General features: G+C 38.2%; 1 protein-coding gene across 1 annotated transcript in view; it reads right to left on the bottom strand.

The window, feature by feature from the left end:
• Nucleotides 1-23,521, bottom strand: part of CNTNAP4 (contactin associated protein family member 4) — a 242,690-nt gene that overhangs the window by 18,177 nt on the left and 200,992 nt on the right. The window contains exons 16-19 of the mRNA XM_081107966.1: nt 16,745-16,915; nt 15,649-15,867; nt 3,754-3,993; nt 1,360-1,584 (exon numbers count right to left, since the gene is read on the bottom strand). Of these exons, the coding sequence (XP_080964092.1) occupies nt 1,360-1,584; nt 3,754-3,993; nt 15,649-15,867; nt 16,745-16,915 (855 nt within the window). The remainder of the gene's footprint in view (nt 1-1,359; nt 1,585-3,753; nt 3,994-15,648; nt 15,868-16,744; nt 16,916-23,521) is intronic.

Genomic DNA, 23,521 nt, shown 5'->3' with positions numbered 1-23,521 from the left:
TTAAAATTGTATTTTAAAAATTACTTATAAAAATTCAGAGTTCATTTGCTGTTATTTAGTAATTTCTGGGGGAAATTCACAATATTTTATTTGGGTGTATCCTTTCATCATAATTCCTAGAAGTCAGTTTCTATGCGAAATCAAGACCAAGCCTGTTGCTAATAAGCATTGTTTTTCCTGCAAATTTTTAATTTTTCCTCCTAGATGTCAATATGGAATTAAGTAAATACAAATATCTGTACTAGCTTCTAACTAAAAACAAAAAAAAGACTTGGTATATTATAAAATACCAAACTATTGTGGAATATTGTAATAGCATCCTGTTTCTATAATCTCCACCCCTGAAATGTAATTGATTAATAAAATTATTAAGCAAATGTAGTTTTACTAAAGATGAGAAATATTTCGCCAAGTGGTCATGGTCTAAATTTCGGGATGAAATTAGAGTAAAACAAATGGTTTTAAGCCAAACTTACTATTTATAGTACTCAACTGCCTGTAACGATGTCAATTTACTGCACAGAATATCTTCCGATTTAACAAAGAAAATGTCCTAACATATAGATAAGCTTTAAGCTCAAAATGTATACAGTGAAGGCAAACATACCTATTAAACAATATTTTTACATTATTTTTACTTTGGCCTTCAGTGCCCATGGGCCACGTTTGATTTAATTGAAATGCTATATTCACGTTTGTAAATGTGTTTATTTTCCTCATGCCGAGAATGTATTTATGACATTTTTATCTTTAATCAGGATAAAGGGAAGAAAAAAAATAACAGTAAGTAGTCTCTGTGACAAGGTTTCTGTAGGAATCACACATCCTAACCCACACGCCATTGCCCTGCATCAAGGCACCAGCACTGTCCATGACTATTTTATTGCCTATAATTAGAATCAACAAATTATTTTGTGGACATTTTCTTATACACAATACTAGTTTGTCAGCATTCCTCCAAAATATTGTATTTTGATTTGAAGGAAATATTTGTTATGTGCAGAGTGACATCTTATTTCAAAATCAACCACAACACTGATGCTGATATTCATATGGAATAGCAAAGAGCTTCTAGCAATAATAAAATATAATAAATATTTTATATAATAAAGTATAATTCATATGGGCTATGTATACTTATCAAAATTATAAGGAGATAAAGGCATCTTAATTCCTTTCAGTAATCCTTTTAGATTGAATTTATGGGACAGTAGTGAAAATACAAAATTGAATACAAAAGACAGGCACATTTTTTCTTCCTGTTTGTAGTCTGAGAAGCAAGAATACGAGAATGATCCATATTATTACTGATGTAATGCTCTAACTCAATTTTCTCTCTCTCATCTAAAAAGCACTCACCATTTTTGGCAATGATGACTGAAAGATACTCTTTATAAAAGGAGCTCACATAGAGCAGTGAGCTGGGTGTCCGTGTTGTTCGGAAGCTAAATTTGATCATTTCTCGGCGCAGCTTTAGATCACCATGAAATGAAGCAGCGTGGGAGCTGGAATTTTTACTTAAGGGATAATTTTCTTGAAAATGGTAAACCACAGATGAGCCGGATCCAAAATATGCAGCAATCTCTGAAATGATATATACATCTCATATTAAAAATTAAGACCAAGGATCTTGTTTCAGTGATATTAACTGATATTTTTAATCAAAAATAACAAATTAAATAAATATAAGAAATACCCTCGAACCAGAATTAAATAACACTATAGATTAACAGAGCTTTCACAATGGTCACTGAAATGGCTTTATGTTAAAATTATATGTAATTAATCCACTAGTTAATCTCATCATTGAAAGCTTAATGCTCCCCCCCCCCCAAGTATAAACATAAACCAGGCTTCTTGACTTTCATCTCCCTTCCCATCCATTTTATTATGTAACTTTTAAGCCCACCTATCATTTTATAGCCAGAATACATTAGCCCTCCTATATCAGGGAGAAAGGAAGACTGAGGCATTCTATGACCTTCCAGGATCAGCAGGCAGAATGTTCCTTTCTGTCTAAAGACTTTCTCCTACTCACTGTGCACTCAAAAGTCTACCATAATAGGAGAAATGGGCATTTGTGTAGCAGAGATGCACATAGGAACTACCCAGCCTCGTTTAAATCATTGTGCCCAGGCAGAGTATTTTATTCCCGTGAGAATAGTATCTCAGATTCACACACACACATGCACACGCACTCCCACGCCAAATACACATGCATAAAATGAAGAGGACAGTGGGAAAGACAGTGAGTGTCGCATCCAGAACCTGTTCCTATCCATTACTATGCAGGCCCAGTTGTTGGATCTGAGTTGTGGATGATGCGTACTGTTAATATAGCAACGTTTCCACTCCCGCGGAACTTCAGGAGGTCTTTCGTTTATTACTTTTATTATCTGTTATATACTTTTTTATATTCAGTATAATATGTGGATACAGAATTCCTGATTGCACTTAACAATATGAAACAGAAATCATTTTGATTCAGGAAATGAAGACATGTTCCGGTGACCAAGCAGTCTTATTTCTAACTTTAAATGTGAAAAGTCTCCTAAAATGGCAGCAGCAGTGTGAGATTTATGACTACAGGTGGACTTCAAAATAATAACTCATTCCTGAGAAAAAGGAGATAACGTGCAGAGTGCGTTTTTGACAACTTTTCATTAAATAATCCCCAATGCTTTCGTAGTAAATTGGAGGTGGCTTCAATTGGGAGCCTGTTGTTGTGAGTCTCCTTTCAGAAAAGGTCCACTAAGCCAGAAACATTTAAATAAAACAACTGAATTGAACTGGACAACAGTTTTCTAGGAGAAACTATGAAAGTCTAACAAATGTTTGTGTATTCAGAGATGCCTGTCCAAAACACTTAATACTACCTCAGTTCTTTTTCCTTCCATGATGGAGACCAGTGAACAAGACAAGCTGAAAAATATTTCACTATTTTACTTCACAACCAGATACTTGACACATTATAGAGCAAAATGCCCATATTTTGTTACACAACAATATATAAGGAAAAATGTATTTATACTCTTAGAGAAATATCTGTTTGGAAAAAGCAAAAAACAAAACAAAAAAACCCAACAACGTGTCCTAGATTTTCCTGCATTGTTGACTATCTTCATAAAAAATAACAATAATTACCCTGGCCTGTTTTCTCAGTGGTTAGAGCTTTGGCTCAGGGACCAAAAGGGTCACAGGTTCGATTCCTGATCAAGGGCATGTACCTCGGCTGAAAGTTCCCTAGCCCTGGTAAGGGTTAATGTGGAAGGAAACCAACTGATGTGTCCCTCTCATGTTGATGTCTCTCCTTCCCTCCCTCCTTCCATTCTTCCCTCCCTCTCTCCCTCTCTTCCCTCCCACTCTCTCTAGAAATCAATGGAAAAAAATATCCTAGGGTGAGGATTAGAAATATAAAATAAAAATAACAATAATACCCTTAATAATTTTACAATAGAGAACTGTCCCAAGGGGCAGATTGTTGACAACCATAATAACAGCACTAATATTAGATAGAAAAAAAATCAGATTGAGCACTTAACACTTTAAGACATCATCAATAAACACTTTTTAAGAATTAAGGCAATCCTAAGAAATAAAGTGTGGGGAGCAAAAAAAAAATATTTTGCAAAAATAACAAAACAAAAAAAAGAAATGGATTTTGTTTATATGTTTCAAATGGCAACACAGACAATAACAGATGTTTATTCATATTGGATACGTGTTCCTCTTAGGTACCCATGCCATCCTTACCATCTGAGCAGAAAGGCCCTGAATATGCAGAGAAGGTGCAGTCACAAGAGAATCCACTGGGCTTCTCTCTGCAATTCCCTCCGTTGCGACACAGCTTCCCGTAGCTGCTGCAATGCCCCCGACAGCCGGGCTCCACTCCGGGAGTCACCCTGGCCCTGTCCTCCAGGTCCAGGGCCTGCCCGTTCAGCTGCAGGGCCCGGAGGCATCCCAGAAAGCCCCTCTGCCTGGTGGCCGTTCCACCTGAAAGGGAGATACTGCAGATGGAAACACGGTCCTAGATGTCTTATTCAGGATTTAAAGACCAAGCAGAACTGAGGCCTCCCAGAGAACTGCAGAAATTTGAAGAGCAAAAATATAATTTTGGAAGTACAATTTGAGACAAAACATTAAAAGACTTGAAAAAGACAAAACATTAATTCAATTTTTTCTAAAAGATGAATTTGTTACATATTTTTTTTCTAAAAAGTATTTATTAAACTCTAAATTGAGGAGGTTTTTAAAAATTAGTTCTTATGTAGAAAGCAACATATTTTTGCAATTTTAAATAAGAACATATTTGTGGGTAAGTGTGGTTTGTCCTCATATGGAAAACTGATCCTGATGCTGGTACAGTTGAAACTTAGTGGGAATTATAATGAAACCTTGAGTCCTCCTAACTTGACCACATTGATGTGTTCTGTTAGTTGGAGTTTTTTTTTTTTTTGGTTGAATTTTTTCAAAATGTTGGTCCAGCATTCATTGTCTTAAGCTTGGAAAGACTCAACAAAATTGGGAAGAGGACTGATGAAGAAACACAGTGGTAAACATCCTATATAATAATACGCAATATTAGGCTAATATGCAAATTGTCCCCTCAACCAGGAGTTTGACCAGGGGGTGGGGTTGGCCAGCCAACTGCCCGCGGACCCTCTCCCTGGCCAGCCCCGCCCCTGATTGCCCTCCCCAACCGATCAGGGGCGGCACAGGCCGGCCAATCTCCAGCATCCCCTCCCACCCGTGCACAGATTCGTGCACCGGGCCTCTAGTTAATTAAATAATATACAACAGTATGCACTTATCAAGTTACCTTTGGAGAAATTTAAAATGTTTGGATAGGATCAGACCCTGTTATTCTACACAGAGATTCTCAAACTTTAGAGACTATGCAAATACATGTAAAGGCTTTATTGAAACACAGATTCAGGAGCTCACCCTAAGAAATACTGATTCTGTGAGCCAGAAACAGGGCAATTAATACATGTTCAACAATCCTCAGAGGTGAATCTTCCTCAGACAAACACTTGTCCTCCACATTTAAAGCACTACCTAATAAGAACGTAAGCTCTAGGGGGACTTTCACATAAATCTGTGTCCAGAAATATCATTAACGAATGCTCAGAACTTGAAGTGGCATAATAATGCCCTAATCTGAATTATTCGGGTGATTCTATCAAAAGGAACTTAGATGGTCACAGAACCTTTAAAAAGAAGCTTTGTCTTTGAACAGATGGTGCTGCCTCACCCAGGACCTCATACCTGCTCTGCACCTACCTGTGTACATGTGCGCTGCCTCCCCTCCTGGTTCACTTAGCTTAAAGCCTCCTTACTCTCAGAGATTTCAGGGTTTTTTGTATGTCATAAACAAAAGTTGGCCAGAAGGACGCTAAATAAATATTTCTCACCATCTACCAGGCTTTATATTTTACCAATTTATGCCATATATTGTCAGTGTCCCTTCATTAGAGAGAGTATTCAATAAGGGTTGCAGAACGGTGCCCGGACATAACAGCTGTGCAATAGCCATTGGTAATAACTAATTCATTAGCAATTGACATTAATAATAACTACTAATACTCAATTTATTATTACTAATTAATTAATACAATTTTAAATTAAACCAGATTATACCTTGCCAGGGTCCAACCCCAGCGGGTCCACCAACCCCAGCGGGTCCAGGGGTCCCCAAAGGTGTGGACGGAGTCGGCGAAGAAGGAATGACACGGAGACAGTGTTCAGTTGATCAGCAGCCTAGCCAGGATCTCCAGCCAAGTTCTGGTCTCGATCTCCAGAGAGGTTCTGCTGTTTATTGTTTTGTTACATCCGTATTTATACCAGTTGATTTTAATCCTGTCAATTTCTATTACAAAGGTTAGGGCGTTTCTTATCTCCATTCCAGGGAGTAAAGATTATGTAGTTTAAGCATGATTGTTTGTAGTTAAAGTGATTAACTACCCGCCTGGCACTTAGTTAAGGAGTTTCATCCCATCCCTGACTTCAGGGAAAAATTCCTACCTGGGGAAACAACCTTTCTAGGAGAGGCATCCCCTCCCTGACTTCAGGGAAAAATTCCTACCTGGGGAAACAACCTTTCTCGGAGAGGTGACCTTGGTTAAAACACACAGCGCTAAGGGGAGCAAACATATTAAGAACAGTATGCTATATACGCCAGGTCCCTTGAAACATATGCTGTGCAGATGTTTCTTTCCTGCAGCGACTGTGTCAAGCAGCAAGGATGGACCGGCTTCCGGCAATACCTCAGGACTGGGACACGGGGGCCTCTTGTTTCAAAGTTTGAAGAGAAGAACCCTTTTGTTGCACAGGGATGTTTGGGTCCCAGACTATGACTAAGGATAAAACTCAATGACTAGAGAATAAATTCATTCTTTAATCTTGGATAATGAAATACCATGAAGTGGAAACCAAAAGAACTCTTGAGAATTCTGGACTCATGCACTAATGCTCTCTATAATTCAGATTCATAGACATAATGGTCTCTATTCAAACTATTGTATTTAAATTTTTCTGTATTCAAATGGCTTCAGTTGACATAATTTGTGCTTCTTCAATGAAAATACAGATGTCTTCAGGGTGTGGGTCAGATTTTTCTATTTCTAAATCCAGATGCAGTGTGGTGCGCATCTGGATGCACCCCAACTCCAGTTTATGTGGGTGTGGCAGGAAGGAAAGGACTAACTTCCTCCCAGTTTCAGAATAGCTGACAGTCTTCTTGTTTCATTTGGCTTACATTTACTCAATCTCCTGCCATTCTGGTAGTCTCTCTTCTGCCGTATTCTCAGGACTCGTTCCCTTCCACATCAAAGCTGCTCCTCACCTTGGCTTCAGACCTCCCTACTCTGCCATCTGCTAACAACTCAGTAAGAATGTCTAGTGCTCAGAGTTAAGCCTCTGACACATGTTTTTGGCATCCTTGCCGGAGTTTTCTTTCCTGGGTCAGGCAGCCCACAGCCTTGGCTTTACCTTTAGCCCCGGGTTCTTTGGAGGGAGGCCAGCTCCTGTGAAGTCTGCATTAGAGGCATGCTCCTGGTAGATTCACTCACTTCATGTTATAGCGTGGTAGGTCATGGTATACAGTTTGTAGTATATAGTAATGTTACATCCTGGTCTGTTAGGCATGTGTCACTCTAAACATCCAGGCTGTCTGACTTAGGTGGTTATATCATTCTGCCAAGGACGTAATGATAAGGAAATAACTTGGAGTCCAACAACTGAATACAATCCATTTTCAACTGTTCCAACTGGTCTATTCTTTTTTATTTTCTTTTGTTTTGGTTCAGATGATGAGACTCTAAAGGCACAGAGGAGTCCAGGGCCAACCCCATGGGCAGAGCTGAGTGATTTTAAAATAAACACATTTAGTTGGAGGCAGAAATGGGACCAGAAGCTACAGGTGGTCTTTTGTTACAAGGAAGCCTCTTTATTCTCCACAAAAAGAAAACATGATCAAACAAGAAAAGTTCCATTTTCTTCTACTTCTCAGATCACTTTCAGTTTGAATGGCATTTCAAAAATGTAAGTTTTATTTAGCAGCTCTTTGCTAGGCACAGTGTCGGGCACTGGAGGTTCAGAGTTATATGCAAATGATTTTGCTCTCAAAGAGCTCACAGTCTAGTCTAGATTTAGGCAGGTAAACACACAATTACCCCATGATGTTATGGGTAGAAATAAATAACAGGTGGAGAAGGTCAGAAAAAAATGCTTAAATAGTATTTGTAACCTTGAGAAAAAAAATCAATACTCAGCTTAGTAAACAGGACCTCTTAATTCTGTATTTTTAAAGAGTTCATGTTTACCCAGTTAAATAGTTTTAAACTACCTTTTTAAATCATCAAAAAAGTAATGTATAATTAAATATAAACCTATGTGTCATACATGTATTGAAGAGTTTTACCTTACCATTAGGTATCAAGTTAATATCTTAAGATGTAACTATTCTGGAAAACATAGGTATTGTAAATAGGATTAGGTTTAAAAGCTTAATTAAAGATTCCAATGTATGGCCAATGAAAATGAGTTACAGTTTGATTAATTGATTCTGGATATTTCTGCTGAGCTATTATGTTTGGAACTGTCTTCCAATTAATTTTCTATCAATTTACCTGCCATACTACATCAGATATAATGAGTTCCGGAACTTCCCAAACACTGAGTATTCTGTGAGACAAATGCCTAACCTTTCCAAGTGAATGAATGCAACGGAATTTGTTCACTTACACAACAGTATTGGGGCCTGGCACCTAAATAGGTGTGCTGGGTGCCGAGCAGAGACTGAGCCCAATCCCTTTATCACGTTCATTATTCTCAGGAAGTTAGTCCAAGTGACAGATGCTATTGTCAAAGAGAACAAGCTGACTCTTTCCTATGCCAATTTTCCACAACTTTTTGCGGCAGGAAGACCTTTAATTTTTAATGGAAAATTATTTATGTGCTGCGCTCGGATATAATGAGGATTAATTGGGAACCGCTGCATAATTCGCCCAGGGGCCTTAGAGGCAGAAAGAAATCAAGATTCACACACTGCTCTTTAAAATCCAAAGTCATGAAAGCTTGTCCGGCAGAGAACAGGAGCTCTCCCTGCCCACAGGACCACGGCAGAAAAAGCAGCAGGGCAGGGAAGTGACAGGCCATGTGGGCTGGGCTTTGAGTTGGGATGGAAGGAAATAGTGGTATATCATGCATTGGATCGCCACTCCAGTCCTGCCCCGCCATCGGGGGGTGGGGGGGAAGACAGCCTTGCAGATAGGACCGTACTAGTTCACATAGAGGTAACAGATTGGAAGCCCAGCTATGATTCTGCTATATAGTGCTCCTCATTGAGCAAAGCCCTGGGAGGGCTGGGAAGAGGAAGGCTCTTCTCATGTTCAAGGAACCATCGTGGTTGAAAAAGGCAGCTGGTATAAGCAACCGAGTAATGCCACTCTTGAAGGTTGTAGGAGAACCTTCAGGCACTTTTCCCTAAACCAAAGTCAGTGGTAAGAACATGTCCTCATAGGAGCAGCAGCGGGGCAGTTGGTCTATTTAGACTTCTCACCTGACAGAGCCACAGCAGCTCTCTTTGACCATAAGTAAGGCCCGTTCTAAAGATAAGAACTATTGGTGGTATCAGTCGTATTCTCTGATATCAAGAGAGCCCATCTCAATTCTGGAACAATCACTCAGATCTGTTCACTGGGCATGGAAAGTACACTGGAAGCATTTGCGGCTAAATATGAAAAAGACATCTGAAGGAAGGGAGATGATAATTGAACTAAGTGATATGATTACAATAAAGAGAAAGGTGACTTCTATGCACTTCACTTTGGTACTGATGCAACATATTTACTACAAAAGAAAGTCAGCCTGAAATAAAAAATCATTCCAAGTTATCTGGCATTCTCTTCCTGCAACTGTACTTTAGCCTACCAAAACCAAACTGAACATAAAAAGAAAAAATCTAGAATATATTATAATTAAGAAGGTGGAGGAGGGTAGGTGGGTTGGAGATGTTCAACCAAAAAACTTGTATGCATACATGCTTAACCCATGGACACAGACAACAGGATGGTGAAAGCCTGGGGCTGGGGGCAGGGCGGGCTGGAGGGGTTCAATGGGGGAAAAAGGGGACATATATAATACTTTCAACAATAAAGATTTAAAAGAATGTCTGTTCCTCCAAAGACACCATTAACAATATGAAAACACAATCCATAGAGATAAAGAAAGTATATTTGGAATAAATTTATCTAAATGGGAATCATCTAAAACATATGAAGAATATTTTAAAGACAATCCTGTAGAGAATGGGCAACAGATCTGAGAAGCCACTTCACAGAGGAGGCTATCCAAGGAGAGATTTATCAGTGTCTCCTAATACTTAACATAGGCAGATCCTACAACCCAGTGATTCCACTCTTAGATATAGTCAATAGAAATACAAGTATATGTTCACTGAAAGACCAGTAAAAGACATATTGGTAATATCCAACTTTGAAAGTGCACAGATGCCCATCACAGTAAATGAATATGTCTTTGTGCCTGCACTGCCAGTGTCCCAGAAGATCCCAGGTGATACTAATGTGCACTTAAGACTAAGAACCAACCTTCAAAGACTTCAACATTAAAACTTCCGAATGGCGTTTAGAAACTGCTTGCTTTAGATCAGGGGTAGGGAACCTTTTTTCTGCCCAGGGCCATTTAGATATTTGTAACATATTTCACGGGCCACACAAAATTATCAAGGTAAAAATTATCCTGTTATATTTGGTCAAACATTAAATTAACTCACCTCTAATGCCTTGGCAGGGCCAGACCAAATGATTACGTGGGCCTTCTAAGGCCCATGGGTCAGACATTCCCCACCCCCCCTCTAAATACTCAATAAACATTTGGAGATTTGATGCAATTCAAATTCAGTACAAATGACTTCTGAGTCTATTTCATGAGTCCTTTCTTCTCCTTCAGGGCCTAGTCACAAAGTATTGAAGTGGACCTTGTCCCACTTAAAAACCTGTCAGGAAAAGCATTTAGATGGCAAACAAAAATTGCAGAGCTGGTTGAATGAAAATCAATTCAAGGCTAATTTAAGAAGCTTCTAAGAAAAATGCTGAGTTTACAAACCAAAATAGAAAATGACCACTGTCACATTTCAGCTTTAAAAATGATTGATTCTTTTCCCTCCATCACTTCTGTGGCTGGAGAATGTTTGTGAGCATAAGGGAACTTAAGCAGTGATTCTGGACATTGAGCCCTCAGAGTTAACAAGTTCAAGGGCATATGTTTTACACACCGATTAGCTTCATGTTGCTGAACTTAGTTTTTAGGGTAATGAATAAGCACCTCTGAATAGAACTATTTAAGATATGTCATAAATCACACACATACAAAACAGGACAAAGTGAAAGAATGTGAAAGGTCGGTATGGACCCAATGTCATAATTAAGAGCAAGGATAGAGAAAGATGGCCTACAAATAATGGGCGATTATCATTTTTATTACGAAAAGTAACATGATCATTGAGGTTATTTGGGGAAGAGGAGATGTTCATTCATGGAGCTGTTTGTTTCTAATCTATCACATTACATTAATGTTAACTTTTCTCACTTTTTATGCAAGAATTTTTGTTCATTATGTTATTGCTCCACTTTGCATAACTTACTACAGTAGAGATTAGTTGAAGCTAATAGCTCTAATATTAGAAATACAGGGGTTGTTAACATCCTTCTGTTTTATAATTCCTTGGTATATAGGCCAATACTAGCTGAGTCTCTGAAACCATTTATAATTTACTTACTCCTATTTCAATCACCATATATAATCGCTGCCCAGCTGAATTACGTTTTAAATCATGCTTTCTATTCATTTTTAGTGATTTTACTCAGAAGTTGAAGCATTAGCCTTGCCTCAGAGTTTCACTCTGAGATGTGACTACACTGTCTGACTGGTCTTTAGGGAAGAGAGTGGAACAGGCAATGGAGAAATGCCCTCGGTTCTCTCATGTTATCCCATTGCAGAAATCACTTCTGAGGGACTGCAGAAATTTTAAGCTGAAAAATGTAATGTCAATAAATATTATCAACACAGGCCTGGCTATAATAGCACAATGAGATGGAGAATATAATTTGAATAAAAATAACATATATTCAAATATCCACAGTGTTTTATACGTACATAAAATGTTAACCACAGTATCTAAAGCAAGCATTTCTACATTATCAAAAGTTCTACTATTTCCTATTTTTACTTGATATTTGAAATAGTTTACAATTGTTTTTCAGTTTTCTGATAAATCTGTTTACAGACCAGAAGGTGCATTTTTGGTAAAAGCTACCAAATGTGAGGATGATAAAAAATGTATTTGAGACTAACACTAACCAAGTCTTTCAATTTCGTCCTCCATGTAAAAAGATTGTGTTTCCATGTAATTTAAAACATTATTACTATCATTATTATTATTATTATTATCATCCTCATCACTGGTGTCTTGGATTTAAAACCATTTTTGGGAGAAAAAAGTTATGCTGAAAACCACAGACTTAACTCTTTGCAATTACATGTACTCACTCATTTATCCCAGTATCCAAATACAAATGACAGTTGTTATGCACACTTGAAGATACTGATGAGATGTAATTATTTTTAAGATGGACAGGGTGTACTAAAAATTAAACTTCTGAACTTGTAAGTAAGAAAAAAGAAATTACCCTTTAAAATTATAACCAAAAAACGAATTATATTGGAATAAAGCAGGCTCCCAGTCACATAATGAGTCACTGGGTCTGAGAGCAGACTTAAGGCTCATCTATATGAAGGTATTAATATGTGAGGAAACAGTTTCCATGATAAGTCCCTTCTATTTCTGACATGTATTGGCACAGAACATATGAAGAAAGATGCCCTGATTCCTGGTGAGAGTGTGTTAGGGGATGGGTGAGATCTCACTGAAGGAGAGAAAGGAGGTGAAGGCCAGATACGTTTTCTGGGCTGTGAAGCAGGTATTTGCAGCCTGACTATGGTGTGATTTGTAGTATATAATCTAGATTGTGGAGCCAGGGACAGTTTTAATCATTCTACAAAATAAGATAAAGGGAGAAACGAGGAAAAGCTAACTTTAGGTGAAATGAAAAACAAAGAAATGATGGAAGGAACCCAGAGCCCTACAAAGCAGTGTCTTGTCCCTGGACATGAGCTGGGTACGTTGTGAACAATAACAGCAATAGCCATGTCATCAGCAAGCTGTGTGCATTGACATTTAAAATGTCCTGAGTCTATCTGTCCATCTCCACTTAAGCCTACGCACCATTATCCCTCACAAGGACTACTTCTATAGTCTGCTCTAACCTCCTCCCTCCACCCATATTCCTCACATCAGCAAGAGAGAGAGGGTGGAAAATGTAAATCAGATCATGGCATGCCTCTGACCCCTCAAAATAAAATCCAAATTTCTCAACAATGCCCTACAGCTCAACATTGCTTCCACCTCATTCGGGACCACTCTTTTCCTCCTGTTGTTTCTCTCCTTGCTACTCTACTACCTAAAGTTCACTGCCATCACTGTGAGCATTTTCCCTTCCTGGAATTCTCTTCCGTTAGATACCCACAGGGCTCCTTTTTCTGCTTCCCTTCAAATGCAAGGTCCTCAGAGAGAATTCCCCTGACTACCTCACTTGAAATAGAACCTGCCAACCCAAATCATTGCCTGACTCCTTATTCTGCTTTTTATTGTATTTGTCATAAGTAATTGCACACACACACACACACACATATATACACATATATACACACATATGTATATATTGTTTTATTTTGTCTTATATTTTTCTCTTTCATTGGCTGTCTCTTGTGTCCTGCACTGAAATACACACTCAGGAGGCAGGGAACTACTTTTTGGTCTTAGTAAGTGTGTCATTAAATTAGCTATAATTATTAATGATTTTTTACTAGTTTTTCACCTACTTTGCACTAATTTGGTATAAACTTTTAAAGTATAATTTAACTTCCATAAAGTTAACTGCAGAGAAAAAGTATTTTCATCAACAAAAATATTTTAAAATTCTGATTTGATGAATAGTAATTTTATAAATTGATATTTTGTCTTATAAGTATTGTTTTATTTACTTGGTTGGGACCCTTTCCTAAGAAAGTGGTCCACTCCTGTGGTGGAGGAAGATGTAAACAAGACCTGCATGTGGCCTCTAGACCAGCGGTCACCAACTGGTGGTCTGTGGACCACTGGTGGTCCGTGAGGTCTGAAAGATTGGCAACTGATGCTCTAGACAGCCAATGACCTTGTATCTGCCTACGGCTGCAAGTGTTTTTCAAAAAGTAATCCTTTTTAAAATAACATCACATTAACCATTTTAGTTTAGTCAATTACTTGTGATTAAGGAGAAGGGAGTTGTATAAATAGATTTTTATTAATAGTAGATGTAACTTTTTTTTCTGAGATTTCTCTTTCTGCCTTTTCTTTTTAATTTTCAATGACTTTATGACTTAAACATAACAAACATGTCAGTTTTTAAAACTTTTAAGTAACACAGTCATCCTGGGACTTAACATATATGGGAATTCAAAAACCTACTGATTGCTTCCATAAAGATGAAAGCTCTTAGATCCTTATTAAAATTATAACACATGATTGATAGTAAAAGACTCAAGTCTGCTCTAATCCAGTTTTCTGATACCACAATAGTACTTCTATCCATTACACCTACCTGAAATCAAGCTAAGGCCAGGATTCCTATCAGATACAATATATAGTGATTCCATTTCTCCGAAGTTAAAATTCATACCAAGGATAAAAGTTCATGCACTGGCAAACTGCAGCAGATTTCTCTGAAAGATCTGAGGACTGTTTTAGCCTTTTCAATTTTCAAGAATAGGAAGGCTATTTCCTAGATCCTGACAGATTTTAAATTGCCATACTTTTACCTGTGGCCATCTCTCATTTTTTGTAATTCAAGAACTATCTATGTCAACTTCCTGACTGGGCTTCTAGCATGTTATTAAAAGAAAACATATGTCCTTCTTCTCATGTATTCTTTATTATTTCCATACTCTTAAATAAATCAATCAAATGGCCACAAGATCATGATTAGATTGTCCATTACAGTGTCTTACTCATTAAATATTTATTAAGTGAAAGAAGGAATGATAGAAACAATGAGTACATAAATGTACTAGAAATCTCAAATAGATCTTACTAAAAAAAAAAAAGAAATAAACTTCACCCTCCTCAGTGAAAGGGAGTTAGTAAAACAAGATTGTTAAGCAATAGATGATGTCATGGGGAATCTCATGAATTATGTTCTAAAACAAAACTCTTAAAAATGCTTTAAATATGATTTCTGATCCTTTATAATTTATCCTGATTTACAGTGTTACTGTGTCCTCACATATATTAAAATATAGAAAAAGTGATCAAATAAGAGAGAGTCCCTTAAACTTTATGGTAAGTCCTGTAAAGTAATTGGCAAAGATGCAAAATAAAACCAACACAATCAGAAGGATTCCACTAGCAGGTCTATAAGTACCCAACAAATGTATTTCGGAAATAAAGGAATATTTGAATATAAATATGAAGTAATAAGAAAATATCCAAAATATGGACAAAATGAGAGATACCATCAGATTAAGTGGGGAAACCGGTCAAGCATGGATTTTATATGCTTCTTCCCTACTTTCCTTTTTTTTCTGCTACTGGCCTATTTTTGATGAAAAGTCACTGGTTGGCATTGCTTGAAATTACAAGGAGGGTTTCTGGACTCTCCTAGGAACAGAGATAACCATCACCAATATCATACTAAATGCACTAATGTTAAAACAAGTCCTGGAACAAATCACAAAACCTGTAATATTAAGAACGCAGGTTCAGGAATTAGTCGCAGGCAAATCTGAATATCATGTATTAGGTGGATTTCTGAAGGCAAGTCACTTCAACCCCCTTCCTCCCAGTGATCTCATTTATAAAATAGGGTAACACCCATTTCACAGGTTGGATATAAGGAAGAGATGGAACACCTAGCACAGTTTGGAACACAGGTTCTCAATCATTATTTTTATAGTTGGTATTATTTTATGTTGGCTCATCTCTGCGCTCACATCATACAGCTAAATGGCACACTGCCTAGAAGCAGCACTTACCCACAAAGAGCTGACTGTTGAGCTGCAAAAGGACATGGCCATCAGCGGGAGCGGGCTGGGTCTCTGGTGGGAGCTGATCCACTTGAATGGATGCCTCTTTCATGTTCCTTTCAACCCTAACGTGGTGCCACTGGTTGTCGTTGAAGTGAGTGGGGGACTGCACCGAGACTTCAGAGGGCCCGTTCCCCACATCAAATGAAAAAGTCACTACTGCCGGAGCTGGGAATGTCAGACACAAAGATTGGCCAAGTCAGAGAGCCCAGTCGTCAACATACTCAGGAATAGCACATGGCACAGTATAAAAATGATAATTTGAATTTTATGGGACAGCCCAAGGACAGTGGCAAAGAATAGATGTGGAATGAGGCAGTAAAACACATTTTTAATTTGGGGAAGAAAAAAACAAATTTTAAGAAATTCATCCTCAAAGTGAATTTTTTAGATTGATAAAAATTAGTTATTTATCCAGGGCAAGAAAACTAAGTAGCATTTTATAAAATAACTAGAGGCCCAATGCACGAAATTTGTGCAAGAGTAGGCCTTCCTTCCCCCGGCTGCCAGCACCGGCTTCCCTCTAGCACCCAGGACCTGGACTTGCCTCCGCAGGCAGGCACCCAGGACCCGGGCTTCCCTCGCAGCCCTGGATTCATCCGAAAGGTCATCCAGTCTAATTAGCATATTATGCTATTATTATTATAGATAATTTTACAGTGATTCAAAGTTTGTATAAATTTTAAAGCATGCAATATACATCTGATATCAAGATAATAATAACAGTCTAAGAGGATAGCAAAATAATATGACTGGGCAATTTAATTAATGTTTTTATTTACTAAGAATTTAGTGTTTTTTAAAAAAATTATTTCAATTTAAGATGCGTCTTAAATGGTTCTAGAGAATACAATGATTTCCCCTATCACAAGTTAAATACTAAATTATTTCTTACAGAAAGAGTAACTTAATTTCAAAGAACTTTTTCGAAGGGACACAAGGAAGAGATTCAGTAGATAAAGTAGAAACATGATTCTTCAAACATTAGTTGAAGGATTTGCTAGTAAACAGAATACCACAGACTTCTCTGGAAAAGGAGACTTACAGCGTAGCTCTATCCGTATGAAGTCAGTAATCCCCAGGTTCTCTAAAAACACCCCGGAGGAAGCCGTGGTCTTAAAAAAGAAAGACACGTCTGCACTGAGTTCTCCGTGGAAAGTGGGGAAATGAAGGTATGAAGCCTCGGTATTGAAGGAAGCTGAATTCCAAAATAACCCTGGTTTAAAAAACAGGGAAAATATTAAAAAGTAAGAAAACAAATCAGGACATAAAATGAATGACACATTACATTTTTAGCATTTTTGCTATTAAAACATATAGTGTGGTGAAGGCCTAGGGGGATCAATGGAGGAAAATGGGACATCTGTAGGACTTTCAATAGTAAAGGTAAATTTTAAAAAATATTGTTAATTCATACAAACCTGCTTTTCTTTTCTTTTTTTCCTATTAACTATATAGTATATAAGTTGTGAGCATGATTAGACATTTTACCAGTACAAGGGTTGCAATTCTGACTCCTTCCAACACAGGAGAGGAGAAATGGTCTGCACGTTACATTTGCTCTAAGAGACACATCCTCAGCCTAATTACCATCCTCTCCCAAAGTGATATAAGGACCTGCCAAACATTAATTAATAGACTTAATTTTTTTTGTAACTTGATACTTTAAACACCTCCATTACTCTGGATAACAGAAGCCTTAAAGAAGCTCAGAGTGTTTTTGTGCTAACACTTCTAGCACACACACTTCACAGAGCCACACTTGCAGCGAGCTGCTTTCACTAATGGGCCCTGTGATTTTCTCAGCTGCGACTGGCATTCAAAATATCCTCGTTTAATTAAAGATCAAGACACTGCTCCCTCTGTGCTGCACTGATATTCTCATGAAAATGCTCTTTTACTTCAAAATTGTCTTTTACTTGGCTTCTCATAGTGAATTAGATGAATAGTACAAAAGGGGCTCTCAGAAAGTTTTAAAATGTTCAAGGTAAGAAGAAACTGTGTAAAAGGTTGGGATATAAATGAGGAGATGTGAAAAAATTATCTGGACTATGGATGTCATCTTCTCTTTCCCATTCTTTTTTTTTTCCTGCTGTTATATCTACAACATACTTTCCTTTCGAGCGAATATTCTGGGTCTGCCTAGAAAGTATGGAAAAAATATATCAATGCAGTGGCATGAAGTGACAGGAGTGACATCCAGCCGGATGTGTGTGGTGGATGAGACTCATTATCGAAGAAATGAACTATGCACTGCTGCCTACACCAGCGAATTCTCAACACACCAAATAGAAATGTGCATCTTGAGTTTAAGCAACGGCCTCCCGTATGTGCCCACAAACAACTGGATAAATTTCTATCTAGTCAGCCTGCTGGAAGAAAGACTACATCAGTCCCCACTTCTCTGCAGTTCAGTTACCTATGGTCAATCAGGGCCTGAAAATACTATGTGGGAAATTCCATAAATAAACCATTCACAAGTTTTAAACTGGGTGCCATTCTGAGTATTGTGATAAAATCTTGCACCATCCCTCCTGACCCACCCAAGACGTGAACCATTCCTTTGTCCAGCTCTCCTCTCTGTATATGCTGCTCATCCTTAGTCCCTTAGCTGTCACAGTTATCAGATCGGTTGAGAGAGAGAGAGAGAGAGAGACACTACATTCCAATAATTTTTATTACAATGTATTAATTATCCATTATTAATTGTTGTGGTTAATCTCTTATTATGCCTACTTTGTAAGTTAAATTTTATCATAGGTGTGTATATATAGGAAAAGACATAGTATATATAGGGTTTGGTACTAACTGTGGTTTCTGGCAACTACTGGGGGGTCTTTGAACATATCCCCTGAAGATAAGGGGGAACTACTGTATTGATCCTCTGACGTTAGAAAACAGTAATTGCAGGGGGGAAATGGTTCATTATGTTTACAAAGAATAGATACCTAACAAGTTAAAAATCACAAACTTGACTCAGCTTCTATATGTTCCTTAGATTTTAACTTACTTTCTATAAATTTTGCACTAAGCAGCAGTGTATGGCCATGCATTCTTAACGAGAGGGATACATTCTCAGCAATGTATTGTTAAGTGGATTTGTCCTTGTGCGAATATCACATACAAATCTGGATGGTGTGGCCTACTGCACGCGTAGGCTGTGTGGTACACCCTTTCTCTCTTAAGCTACAAACCTGCACAGCATATTATCATACTGAGTACTGTTGGCAATTGTAACACACTGGTAAGCACTTGTGTATCTAAATACATCTAAATATAGAAAAATTACAGTAAAAATCGGCATAAAATATTTTTAAGGCGCACCTGCATGAGTTCTACTGTAAGTGGAACTTTCAGGACTGGAAGCTGCTCTGGGTGAGGTGGCGAGTGAGTGGTGAGTGCGTGTGAAGGCCCGGGACATTTCTGTGCGCGGCTGTAGACTTTATAAACATGTCCCACAGCCCTCCCCCTGCTTCCACTGGACAGAGGCAGAACACTGGAGCTGCCAGTGCTGCTCCATGGAGAAGGACTTGGGCTGGACTGATTGGAAATGTCAAGGAGGAGGGACGGGCTGGGTGAGGCGCAGATCACCGTGACAGTGACGGAGAGCGGGGACTGACAGGCGGCCTGAGGATCAGCAGGAATGAGAAATCAAGATGGAGAGACCAAGAACAGGGGCTGTCACAGCAATGTGGTTCTGGCCACTGCCTGTTGGAGCGGCGGTCAGATTAAAGAACTCTGTGGTGCCAGAGGGAAGAGGGATGAGGGTAGTAAGGGGCAAAGGGGAACAAATATATGGTGATGGAAGGTTTGACTTTGGGTGGTGGACACACAGGGAAATATACAAATGGTGTGTCATAGAATTGTATACTTGAAAATTATGTAATTTTATTAAGCAATATTACCCCAATAAATTTACTTTAAAAAGAAAAAAGAGTATCACTTAACATGGAGAGAGTGTAAAACTGAGGACTCAATATTTTGACGGTGGAAATTTGTTCTGGGTTCCGTTGACTCTATCTGGCATGAAGGGCACTCTCTGGCACTGAATTGATGGAAAAATAAAACTTACCTATGCTTTGAACCCTGACAACCTGGACACATTTCCAAAGTACAGGGAGAGGCTGGCTCCGCACTCCCACAGAAAGCTTTTGCTCAAGTGGCACTTAGCACCTGTTAAGGCAGCTCCTGGGGGCCTGTGTCCTCGTGCAGGGTCTTGGGTCCTCAACAAAAACTTTCCAGCCAGGCCCTCTGAAGGCCATCACGCGGGCCTGGCTGCAGAGTGCTCTGAATAGGTAGCGCTGGGCACAGGCTCCTCTGTGCTGAACCGGTCAGTGGCTGAGTGATCGGGATGTAATTTGTGCATCAAGATTGAGGTGCAGTGAGTGAGAGGGAATCTATTGTCAAGCCCTACAGATACTGCTCCGATCTGAGAAAAGAAAAAATTCCTCCTGAACCAAACACTTCCTTCCATTTCTTACAAGAAATTCAGCTCCATTATAATCTTTTGGGACCACTACCTATATATGTGATCCTTCGTTGACTGAACTGTTGTTATGAGGTGCATGACTATATCTTATTTTTCTTATGAATGTGATTTGAAAAACAATTCTCACATCATAAGTAGACAATTTCAGAGCTGCATTTATTCAGCTGAGAATATACTTTGCGTGCTTTTTCCCCCTATAGACACATGAAATTGTAAATTCCTTATTTTCATTTTACAGCTAAGTATTTCTAATCTTAGATATTTTGATCTCTAGGAAAGAAAGCAAGAAAATGCAAAATATCATGTTAAGGTTAACAACACATTTGTGTTCTTAAAAGTTCTTACAGTGACCCATTATTAGAAATTAAATGTCTTTCTGTTGAAATATTACATTATGAAAACTAACATAAAGCTATAACTTTAAATAATGGAATATTTTAAAATCTTACTTTTGGTCTGATTAGAAAGAAAAAACACTCAAAATTACTTAAAAGACTAAATTAGATAATACTGTCATAAGACAAAATATCTCATCTGTTTCATTTTTATGTCACAGCTAACCCAATAAAGCATCCTATAGGGGGCTTCGGGGAACTGGTGGAAACAGAAGAACAATTCTCTGAATTGCTACTATCTTTATAATGAACACTTTTATAGTAATGAAAACAATTTATTACCTTTGGTAGCTTAAACGTTCACACACATAATAGCACCTACTTTATCTAGTTAGCAAACCTTATTTTACAGATTCATAATAGGTTAAAAAAAAATAAAGAATATTTTATTGAAAGAAAAAACTGCTGCTAATTTACAATAATTATAGAGAAAGCAAAGGGCAATATTTCTATGATCAAATAATGTCCTGACATCTCAGCTCTTTACTGACAGCTGAGAAGCACCCAGGAGGACCCAGGCTGCCTCAGGGAAAGGAGGGGCAAGGCAGAGGTGGAGCGTGCCCAGCGGGCAGGCCCAGCAGGAAGCTGCAGGTTTTTGAAGAGAGGATTCCTTGGCTCAGGTCGGTTTTTAGGAAATCCCTAAACTGCACCAGTGGCAGATCTGAAAGCAATCCTTTACTCTGTGAAAGCTAGTCAGCAGAGTGCGATGCCCTTGTACCATCCCAACAAAAGCAGATCAAGATGTATTGTTCAAAGAAATTTATAATGACTTAATTAAAGTAATTAATAATGAATATGTTTTAAATTGAATTCAATATAGGGTACTAGAGATTTGGAAACATTCCTTCATGAATGCCACCTTTTATCTTTCCAGAATTTAAAAAACAAAATTGTAATGGGTAACTGGATCTATATAATTACTTACTTAGAAGAGGAGATGTACACAAAGTAAAAAGAGCTCATTAGGAAAATTAGCATAGTAGACTTAAAATTACAATATCTAAAATATTTGTTTTGCTAAACTTCTATTCATAGTATTAATAGATTATCCTTTTAAAAAGTAACTTAAAGAGACAGAAATTAGATTAGTGGTTTCCTAGCTGGGGATGGAGCTCCTGGTGAAGGGGCTAAGGAGTGCGGGTCTTTTGGGGGTAATGCTCCAAACTTGTTTCTAACAGTTATGTTCCCGTGATCACCAAAAGCCACTGAATAGTTCACTTCACATGGTTGAATTGTATGGTCTGTGAATTATATTATTTGAAACAATAACAAGAAAACTCCACAGTATTTGAAAAATACATTGTTTCTTAAGAAAATATGTTTTACTTTTAAGATAAAAAAAGAAAAGCAATGATGTGTTCACCCTACCTTTCTTTTTTTTTCAAGCATCTTATTGACTGCCATTTAAAAATCTGTAAATATTTAATGTACACAACTCAATTAGTTTGATACCACCACTTTTCTGAAAAGTGAATAAAATAAAGTGAAATACAAATGGCAAGGCAGGGATAATTTACCAGTCAAATGGCTCTACCTGCATGCTGAAGAGTCATTTTTAAAAGCTGGAAATATGGATTTCTTTAATAAAAATGTTTAATTTTAGTTAATTGTAGATTTCCATGAAGATATAAGAATTAGCAAAGATTGTGTGTTCCCTTTAGCTAGTTTTCCCCAATGGTAATATCTTGCAAAACTACAGTACAGTATCACAACCAGGATATTGGTATTGATTCTGTTAAGATGAAAAAACACATGGCCCAGCCAGCATGGCTCAACGGTTGAGTGTCCGCCTATGAACCAGGAAGCCACTGTTAGATTCCTGGTCAGGGCATATGCCCAGTTGGCAGGCTCGATCCCCAGTAGGGGGCGTGCAGGGGGCAGCCAATCAATGATTCTCTCTCATCATTGATGTTTCTCTCTCTCCCTCTCCCTTCCTCTCTGAAATCAATAAAAATATATGTTCTAAAAAGAACACTTGTAGCACCTCAAGTATTTCCCTTTTATAGCCATACCCTCTTTCCTCCTGCTCTTCCCCTCTCTTCAACCACTAATCAGCTCTCCTCATTTAAGAATGTTTCACAAATAAAAGCATACCCTATGTAGCCTTTTGAGATTGACTTTTATTTTTCCCACTCAAAATTACTCTCTGAAGATTCGCCCCGGTAGCTCATTCCTTTTTATTGCAGAGTAGCATTCCATGGTGTGGATGTACCACATTTCTCTGCAACTCCTGGACCCCAGCAGCAATCTTCTCTATCTCAGTTAGTGCCAATTCTATGCCTCTGATAGTTCGACTGAACACCGCGGTGTCATTCTTGACTCTTCCTTTGGCAATCCACATCAATCCAGCAGCAAACGTTACTGCTACGATCACTGTGCCCACGGCCAAGCAACCAGGTCTATTAGCTGGGTTGGTGATACGGTCTTAGAAATGGTCTCTTTGTTCAACCTTACCCTGGTCGATTTCATTAAAGCATAAGCCACATCTCACCATCCTTCCTCTCAAGCTCTACTGTTTTCCAATGCCATTCAGGTTGAAAGATAAAGAATTTTCAGAACAATCCTCCATGATGGCAGCACCAGTTTCCTCTCTGGCTCCTTCTACCATCCTCCTTGTTCTCTGGACTCTAAACATATTGACCATTTTGCTGTTCCTTGAGCACACCGGTTACAATCCCATTTCCGAGTAATTACGCTGGCTTTCCCCTGTCCACAGCACTCTTTCACAGGTATACACAGCCTTGCTCCCTTATTTCCCTCGGACTTTTATTCAAATGCCACCTTCTTAGTGAGCACTTAATGACCATCCTATTTCAAATTGCCAATCTAACCCTGCTCCTGCCTAAACTAAACTATACTGTATTGACAACACTTCCTAGCATCTATCATAAAATCTATTTTACTTACTTCTTTGTTGTTTATCCCTCCAAGAGAACTC

The sequence above is a fragment of the Myotis nattereri genome (genome assembly GCF_964212035.1).
Source record: "Myotis nattereri genome assembly, chromosome: 15".
Lineage (NCBI taxonomy): Eukaryota > Metazoa > Chordata > Mammalia > Chiroptera > Vespertilionidae > Myotis > Myotis nattereri.
Note: the sequence above shows the minus strand (reverse complement) of the source record. Positions and strands in the feature narration are given on the sequence as shown.